Raw genomic sequence first — 8,785 nt, 5'->3', positions numbered from 1 at the left:
CGGGCCGTACGCGAGCGGCGACGGAAGCCGCGAAGTAGGGGAGACGCGATGGAGCCCGCGGCGCGTGAGTGTCCGGGGCGCTGGGGCAGGTGCGGGAGCCCAGCCCCGGCCTTGCCGGTCCCCGCGGCACGGGGTGGGAGGTGTAGGTGCCTGGGGCAGGAGCGGGGCGCTCCCAGCCAGGGCGTGCGCGTAGGACCGTGACCACTGATGCGAACACGAGGGAAGGTGGAGAAACGAGGGGCCCGGATAAGCGAGCGGGTTGGGGTGCTTTTTACTTAATCCGGGGGCGGGGAAGGCACAAAATGCGAAAACTGGCCGGCCTGAGTTCGCGTGCCCAGCTTAAGAAACGCCGCCCCGGGTCCCGCAGCAAGGCCGGCGCCTGTACCTGCCCGCGACCGCCCGCGATACAGAGCGCACGTTTTACACCAGCCAGCCCAAGTGCTCGGAGCCGACCGGGGCGTGACACGCCCGACCCCTGGCCAGTGCGGAGGCCCCCCCGCAGGCGCCGCGCGTGGTCGCCGGCTGAAGTCCCTTTAATAGTTAAAGGGAGTGACCGCCGGAGTTCGGGGTCTCTGAGAAGCGCAGGTGCGCAAGAGCCGATGCAGGTGCCCCCTCTGCCGCCATCACTGCAGGCGCCATCAGGTCCCGGTTAGCACAGGTGGCCGCTGAAGTGGCAGGGGAATCCGGGAGGCGCCATTGTACAGCGATAATAAGTGAAGATCATAGTACAGTTACAGAGAGCACGAGAGATGGAAGAGAAACATTGAAATAGATGGAGTCAGACACAGTCTTGGTAGCATGCTCACCTCTGCCCCGCTTGGTGGTCCGCGTGGAGGGAGAGAGCAATCTTTAATGCTAGCCCAGGCTTTTTATCTTCTCTGGGGACAGGCAAGCCCCCTAATTACAGGTGAGGAGAAACGTCACAGGAAGGGGTTGTGCTCTAGGTAATACAGTAAGGAGAGGGGGAGGATCTAGGGACATACATGCAATAGTAAGAGGAGGGATTGGGGGCATACATGTGACAAGATGGGCGGATCCGAGATACGGGATGGCAGCTTAACCTTGGAGGTCACGGATTGGGTTTGGCTCAACTGATAGAGACGTTATTGGTAGGGTGTGAACGCTTGGTCACAGGCCTCAGGGAGAAATAGTTTATTGTCCCCAGCAGCAGGGAGGAGGCCTACCCTCTAGTCTGGTGACTAACTGCCCTCAGGGAGGATGTCTGTAAGCATCTGACCTCCCCCCCACAGCTGTCAGAGGAGAGTCCATCGATTGTCCCCCTCTCTCAGCTCTGCACCTTGGCCTCCCACACGTGTCGCAGGTCACATAGTTTTAAGTCATGCGTTGGGCCAGGTGTTGCCCACACACTATGCCTGTTGTCCCGTCCTCCGTGATGTTTTTGAGGGGTTTGGCCAGGAGGGTCAGGTCACGCCTTGCTAGTGTTTCTGGGGAATGTTGCACCAGTGGGTCCTGGAGGGAGACCTGCTGGCAGGAGGGAGTGGTCAGAGTGAGGAGCCTAGGGCCTCCCTGCTGCTGTGCCACACCCTTACTGGAGGGCTCTGGGGTGTCCCTGGGAGTTGGCACTCAGGGACCACAACAGTGTCAGCTGAGCAAGCTCCAGATACAGGCCTGTGCCTTCCCTGGGTCTGAGATGCCAGTCCTCCTCTCCCCCCATGGGAGCCCTGAAATCAGCCTCCGGGCCTCGCTGCGCTGACCCAGAAGGAGGATGGTGCTCAGACCCAGACCCACTCCTCTCCGAGCCCCTTTTTTGGGAAGATGACATGCTGATCTCCGTCTGCTAGAGTTTGGGCACGGGCTCCACATACATGCCAGCACTCTACAGTGGTCCCCAGTCCCAGGCTCCTCCCTGTGCGATGGGCTTGCAGCCCCTGGCCCATAAGTGGGAGTGGCGCCTGCCAGGTCACTGTGCCCATGGCTCCTGTCCCACCAGCTCCCGGGAACCTGGCTGGTGTGCGGCACATCCTGCTCGTGCTCTCAGGGAAGGGGGGCGTCGGGAAGAGCACCCTCTGCGCCCAGCTGGCCCTGGCCCTGCGCCAGGAGGGCAAGAAGGTGAGCGCTGTGTCCCGGTGGCAGCGGTACCCCGCCCAGCCCCATGGAGGGACTCACTGACCGGAGCTGCCCGCAGGTGGGAGTCCTGGATGTGGACCTGTGTGGGCCCAGTGTGCCGCGCATGCTCGGGGCGCAGGGCAGCGCTGTGCACCAGTGTGACAGTGGCTGGGTGCCTGTGTACGTGGACCAGGAGCAGAGCGTGGCCCTCATGTCTGTGGGCTTCCTGCTGGAGAAGCCGGATGAGGCCCTGGTGTGGAGGGGCCCCAAGAAAAACGGTAACCAGCCCAAGCCCACTGAGGCCGCGGTGTGGGGTGGGGAGGAGGTGAGCTGGCCTCGAGGCAAGGAGCAGGCCCTTCCCCCGGGTGCCTCGTAGCCTCAGATCTGGCAGGGTACAGCCGTCATATGGGATGGGAGGCGGGCAGTGTGCTTGAAGACCCTCTGCTTGTAGTTGTCCGGCTGGAGGCTGCACTGGCCAAGCCCCCTGAAGCTCTGGGGTTTGGCGCCCTCCAGCGCTGATCCAGCAGTTTGTGTCAGACGTGGCATGGGGGGAGCTGGACTTCCTGCTAGTGGACACGCCCCCAGGCACCTCGGATGAGCACCTGTCAGCTGTGGAGGCCCTGCGCTCCCACCAGCCCCTGGGCGCCCTTCTGGTGACCACACCTCAGGTGAGGCCTGGCCTCTGGGGAGCCAGCAGGTGGGGGTCTCCCTCCCTCCCGGCCCTGTGTGCTGAGCCCCTGCTGCCCTGCCCCAGGCGGTATCAGTCGGGGATGTCCGGCGGGAGCTGACCTTCTGCCGGAAGACAGGGCTGCGCGTGGTCGGTGTGGTGGAGAACATGAGTGGATTCGCCTGCCCGCACTGTGCGGTGAGACACCCGCCGGAGGGGGATGGGGGGAGTGGGCAGTGGGGACCCTGTGCTCACACCTGCTCTTGTGGCCTAGGAGTGTACCAATATCTTTTCCACGGGAGGCGGAGAAGAGCTGGCCAGGCACGCCGGGGTTCCCTTCCTCGGTGAGAGTGGACAGACACCCTCTTTGGGCTGGGGGAGGGGGGTGGAGAGGAGCTCCCTCCTATGCCCAGCCTGTGGGGTCCCACGTTAGGGACAGTGGGGCACCCTGCTCACCCTGCCCCTGCTTCCTGGTGTTGGTCTCCACAGGTTCTGTGCCCCTGGACCCCCAACTGGCCAGGAGTCTGGAGGAGGGCGGGGACTTCTTGCGAGACTTCCCTGGCAGCCCCGCCTACCCTGCGCTGGCCGCCATAGCCCGGAAGATTCTGGATGCAGCACAGGCCCCAGGTCCTGGCTGAGGTGCTTGCCACTCCAGGGCCTCCCACCCCAGCTGATGGCTGCACCCTGCCAGGTCTGAGCCGCCCAACACCTTCCTCCCTGGACTGTGCTGGAGCCATAAACGGCCCTCCAAGGCCGGGGGCTCCTACCTAGACCTTCCTATGGGCCTGTGGTGGGGGTCCCTGTTAGTCCCGGGAACACGTGTGTGTATGTGTCACCACATTAAACGGACACTGGTCTCCGTGTGATGGCTGATATCCGCCTGCCTGTCTGCTTGCCTCGGCAGGCCCCGAGTGAGAATGTGCTCGAGCTTTGGGGACCGGGGCGGAGAATGGCCTTGGGGTGATGTGGTGGTGTTGGGTAAGAGTGAGGGGGAGCCAGGGCCAGACTGGGTGGGCCGAGCAGAGGGTGCTGCAGGCATCCAGCTGCAGCCTGGCTTTCAGGGCCCAGGGCAGACACCAAGGACCAGAGGGCCGTGACCTGGCCACCCTGCTCAATCAGGTTTCCCAAGGCCAAGGGTCCTCCCAGGAGACTGCCAGGGGAGGGTGGGAAGGGGTGAGGAGGGGCGCGGTGAAGAAGGCAGGGCCCCAGCAGCCCCCTGGCAGCTCACCCTGCCGGCTGTCTGTAAGATTGCTTTAATTGCTGGCAGCTTCAGTGAACATGTGGTCACGCTACGTAAACATCAGGCCAGGCCCTGGGGACAGGCAGGCCAGTGTCCATGCAGCCCCAGAGGACAGTGGCACCCTGCCGGGGCTCCCCAGCCCCAAGAGTCTGCCCGTGGTCAGCAGTGAGCAAAATGGGCTTCGCCGAGGTCACGCACATCGAGGCCGGCCACTGTGGGTGGCCCCACACAGGTGATGTTGTTGTAGGTGAACACGGGCCCCTGCCGGTCGTCGCCCTCCGGAGCCGCCTGCACGGCGCGGGGCACGGCGCGGGGGTTCCGCCGGGCGAAGGCCCACAGCGCCCTCAGTGCGCAGCCACAGTCCCAGGGGTTGTCTTGCAGCCACAGGCGCTCCAGGCCAGGGGGCTGAGGCACGAGGGCACGCAGCGAGTTGTTTCGCAGGCTGAGGTGGCGCAGCCGGCTCAGTGGTGCCAGGAGGCCTTCGGCCAGGCCCTCCAGGCGGTTGTGCGCCAGGTCCAGCCAGAAGACGTGCTGCAGCGGGAGCAGCGTGTCGGGGGCCAGCGCTGCCAGTCGGTTATGGGCTAGCAGCAGGTACTCCAGCCTGGCCAGGCCCTGGAAGAGCTGGCGGGGCAGCTGCGCCAGGCGGTTGGCGGTGAGGTCCAGCTCCAGCAGCTCCGGCAGCCCCTGCAGGCTTCGTTCCTCGATGGCCGTGATGGCGTTGTCACGCAGGAAGAGGCGGCGCAGGCCCGCCAGCCCCGAGAAGGTGTGGGTGTGCACTCGGCCCAGGCAGCTGCCCTCCAGGTGCAGGCTGTGCAGGCGGCCCAGACCCTGGAAGACCTGCTCGGGCAGGCCCCGCAGGCAGTTGCCCGAGAGGTTCATGACGGCCACGTTGGCCAGGCCCAGGAAGACCCCGGGCCGCAGCTCCTGCAGCTGGTTGTGGTCAAGCGTCAGCACCTCCAGCTGGCCCAGGCCCTCGAAGGTGCGCTCGGCCAGCTGCCGGATCCGGTTGTGGCCCAGCTGCAGCTCTTCCAGGAAGTGCAAGTCTTTGAAGGTGCGAGGCCGCAGGCCAGTCAGCACATTGTGGGCGAGCCGCAGCACGCGGAGGCCCAGCAGGCCCGGAAAGGTGTCCGCAAAGAGGCTGGCCACACGGTTGTGCGACAGGTCCAGCCAGCGCAGGGCCCGCAGGCCCAGGAAGGCACCGGGTGCCACGCTGGCTACCAGGTTGTGGTGCAGGTAGAGCTTCTGCAGCCTGGGCAGCTTGCCCAGGACGCCAGCCTTGAGACTGCGCAGTGCGTTGCGGCTGACGTCCAGCTCCTGCAGCTCCTCCAGGCCGCTGAAGAGCGGTGGCTGCAGGTAGCTCAGCCGATTGCCTGCCAGCACCAGCTCCCGCAGGCCGCCCAGACCCTGGAAGGCAGTGTCAGGCAGCACGGCCAGGCTGTTCCAGCCCAGATTGAGGACCCAGAGCTGCGGCAGGCCTGAGAAGAGGCCACCGTCCAGCCGGCTGAGCTGGTTGTGGTGCAGGCTGAGTGAGGCCAGGCCCGGCGTGTGTGTGAAGGTGCCAGCCGCCAGGCTGCGCAGCTGGTTCTGCTCCAGGTGCAAGTGGTAGAGTGCGCCCAGGCCCAGGAGCGCCCCCGGCTCCAGGCTGCCCACCTGGCTGCCCTGTAGGTTGAGGAAGTCCAGGCTGGAGAGGTTACGGAAGGCGGCCGCCGGGATGTGACTCAGGTAGTTGCAGTCCAGCCACAGGGCGCGGGTCTCCTCGGGGATGCCAGCCGGCGGCTGCGTGAGGTTGCGGGCACTGCAGAAGACACTGAGCTCGTCTGAGTAGTCCTCGTAGCTGCAGGTGCACACGGCTGGGCAGCGGGGGCTCTCGGGGTCCCCCGGCAGTGGGCTGGGCTCTGTGCCCTCTGGATGTACGCGACAGATGGATGCCCAGCTCACCAGCAGCAGCACCAGGGCCCGGCCTCCTGTGGCGAAGGAAGGCAGAGCCAAACTGGGACTCAGGGCCCTGGGACCCGGCCTTGCCCCAATCCCTGCCCAGCTGGCCCCCAGGCTGGGGTGGGCTGAGAGGGCCCCAGCACACTGGGCAGCCTGGGCTCTGGCAGCGATGCCGGCCATGGGGCTGTGTCCCCCCAGGGGAGGCAGGTACACAGATCTGTGGCCATTGCTAGGAGAGGAGACTCAGGAGCAGGGCAGGGTGCCATTACCACCTCTCACCTCCGTAGCCCTGCCAGGTAGATGAAGGACGCAGCCTGAAGTGGGGACTGGTTCCGCATGTGGAGGCTCTGGTCATCCAGCAGTGGCCCTGCCTGTCCGTGTCCCCTGTCCCCGGCTGCTGCTCCATCTCAGAGCAACAAGAGAACGGGGCCCCGGGGACCAAAGCTGAGTCCCACCTTACCTGGATCCCAGACCCTCGGGGTGGGAGGGGAGGGTGAAGCCCGGGCCGGCGTCAAGCCACCCCTCCTCGGGCCCCAGGCGTCAGGGTAGAACCACACAAGAGGGGCCAGGCCTTTCTTCCGTGGTACCTCTGGGTGGGTTTTGGTTAGGGGCCCAGCAAGTTCATTCTGAGGACCCTAAATGCAGCCGCCCCCACAAGGGCCCCGCGGGGCTGCCTGGCCGGCGGCCTCACCTTTGCTCAGGGCCATGGCCGAGTTCCCAAGAGGCCGGCGGGCGGGCGGCAGCGCTTCTGCTGGGGCCGGCAGTGCCTGCTCTCTGGATAGCCTGGCCAGCACCTTGACAGACAACCGTCCGGCCCCTTAACCCCCTCGTGCCAGGCAGCCAGCTGGAGCTGCTAGAGAAGACCTGCCCTAGCTGCCGCCACCAGCCACAGGGGGACAGGGCAGGCTCTCAGGGCACGTGACCAGCCCCTGCCCTCTGCTCCTGCGGGGCTGGGACAGGGAAAGGTGGGGTGGGGCCTTCAGCGCACCTTGGGGGCAGGGAATTGGTGGTGGGTTTGGGATCTGGGAGAGAAGGCCCAGGCTGGACAGGCCCCGCCCGAAGTCAGGGTCTTGGGGGGCGGGGTAGGGGAAGGACTTGTGCCCCAGCTTTAGACATTATATTGGAGCTGTTGTCATGGGCACCCCTGCATGTCCCAGCCAGCCCGTACCACCACCACTCTCCCTTGCCCCCAATCTCCTAACTGCTGAGTGATGTCCCCTATCCCCACTATCGTGCCTCAGAGCACAGCCCCCGCGGTGGCCCAGCCCTGGCCTCCCAGTGACCCCTAGGGCACGCTGTCTGGCCCTGTGATGCCCACACCTCTTCTAGGAACGCAGCCCTGTTTGCTCTGCGGCCTCGGCCACCCCTGCCCACTGCTGCCACTTGCTCACCTGGGACATGCCAGGGCCAACATTGGCCCAGGGCCACCCACCCTGACCCCACCTGGACACCTCCTCCCTCACCCAGGTTCTGTTGCCAGGGGCTCCTTCCTGCACACCTTGCTGTGTCAGCTGTCTGTGGTGGAAGGTGCTAGAAAGGGCTGGCAACAGTGCCAGGTTCAGGAGCAAAGGAAGGAGGTTCTGGACAGGGTGCAAGGAGCCAGGACCAGGGGCTGCTCCAAGCCCTCACAGCCCACCTGAGGCCCGGGCAGGAGAGGCAGGGCCTAAGCAGGACCCTTTCCTGGCCACCATTCTGAGCCTGCCCCCACCCCGCTTAGGCCCCCGTTGGTGGGGAGCTGACTGTCCCCTAGCTCACCCCTCGGGGCCTCTTCTGAGAAATTATAGATCGGCGGGGAAAGTCCGGTCCCAGGAAGTGCAGACTCAGCAGAGGCCTGGCCAGTGCTGGGCAGGGGTGCGGCTGGCGGGGCTCAGTTGAGGCTGCTGCCTCATGAGAACTCACAGCTAGGGCAGGGAGAGCATGGGCCATAGCAACAGCCCTGCTACTAGCCACCCTCGGGGGCTGCTCCCAGGGGGGCTGCACGTCCCCTCTGCTGCCCTTGGTCCAAACTCCTCTTGGAGCACTGGCTCGACTGCAACTTCCTTTGCTTTCGTGGGTGGACTCACCGATTTGGGCACAAGCTCACCAAGAACACCTACTTTCCGTCCTGCAGTGGCGTGTGCTGCGGCCTGCAGTGCCCATGCCAGCCTGTCTGCCTGCAGGGCCCCTACAGGACCCAGACGCTCCTGGCTGTAGTGCCAAGTGGGTTTCCAGACTAAGGTGCCTGATCCCCTGTGGTCAGAAGGGGCAGACCACTCGTGCACGGGGGACTGAGCCACCCAGGAGTGATGGACAGGTCTCCAGCCCGAGGACATAACACGCGGGTGCCTCGTCCACTGTGCCCGACGTGTGGCTCTGCGCAGGGGACAGCGCAGGGCAGTGCCCCTCCAGGCCGGGGACAGGTGTGCAGGGTCGTCACGACGGGAGTCAGATGTGGTCAGACTCAGACCTGTGTTCCAGCCGCTGCACCAGGTCACTCCTGCAGCACAGCAGCCTCAGCCAACCCCCCCAACTGAGTGGACGGCGCCCCCCCTCCCGCTGGATTGTGGTCGGCTGGGTTCCATTTGTCCTTGGCTGTGAAGAAAGGTGACGTGTGGAAGAGTCCAGTGTGTATGGTGGTGCAAGGTCAGGGGTTCAAACCCACCAGCTGCTCCACGGGAGTAAGAGGAGGCTGCCTGCTCCCACGGACGGTCCCACAGGCACTGTGGGCGGGAATGGACTTGAGGCAGGGAGGAGAGGAAGTGGTCCGTCTGGCGGTGACCTTTCCTGTTCAGTCCACACGTACCCCACCCTGACCTCGCCGCCTGTGCCGACACTGGGACTTCTTGTCAACCCGCCATCTGCTCCTGGGCCAGGGGCTGGGGACAGACAGACAGCCA

At 65.3% G+C, this 8,785-nt stretch overlaps 2 protein-coding genes across 3 annotated transcripts; one reads left to right on the top strand and one right to left on the bottom strand.

Moving 5' to 3' along the window:
* The first annotated feature begins 4 nt into the window (after nt 1-4).
* Nucleotides 5-3,598, top strand: NUBP2 (NUBP iron-sulfur cluster assembly factor 2, cytosolic). 2 transcript variants are annotated; one of them, XM_075564494.1, is made up of 7 exons: nt 5-64; nt 1,952-2,070; nt 2,147-2,345; nt 2,581-2,735; nt 2,822-2,932; nt 3,009-3,078; nt 3,224-3,598. In XM_075564494.1, the coding sequence occupies exons 1-7, from the start codon at nt 49-51 to the stop codon at nt 3,370-3,372; spliced, it is 819 nt and encodes a 272-aa protein (XP_075420609.1). In that variant the 5' UTR covers nt 5-48; the 3' UTR covers nt 3,373-3,598. The 2 variants fall into 2 exon arrangements, with proteins under 2 accessions (XP_075420609.1, XP_075420608.1); XM_075564493.1 differs by having other exon boundaries at nt 15-2,070.
* Nucleotides 3,599-3,981: 383 nt separating this feature from the next.
* On the bottom strand, nt 3,982-6,616 carry IGFALS (insulin like growth factor binding protein acid labile subunit). Its single transcript, XM_075528086.1, has 3 exons — nt 6,601-6,616; nt 6,189-6,315; nt 3,982-6,138 (listed from the first exon to the last, which is right to left on the bottom strand). Exons 1-3 carry the CDS (start codon nt 6,614-6,616, stop codon nt 4,134-4,136), a joined length of 2,148 nt encoding a protein of 715 aa, XP_075384201.1. The 3' UTR covers nt 3,982-4,133.
* Between the last annotated feature and the right edge of the window lie 2,169 nt (nt 6,617-8,785).

The sequence above is a fragment of the Tenrec ecaudatus genome, chromosome 12 (genome assembly GCF_050624435.1).
Source record: "Tenrec ecaudatus isolate mTenEca1 chromosome 12, mTenEca1.hap1, whole genome shotgun sequence".
NCBI lineage: Eukaryota > Metazoa > Chordata > Mammalia > Afrosoricida > Tenrecidae > Tenrec > Tenrec ecaudatus.
Note: the sequence above shows the minus strand (reverse complement) of the source record. Positions and strands in the feature narration are given on the sequence as shown.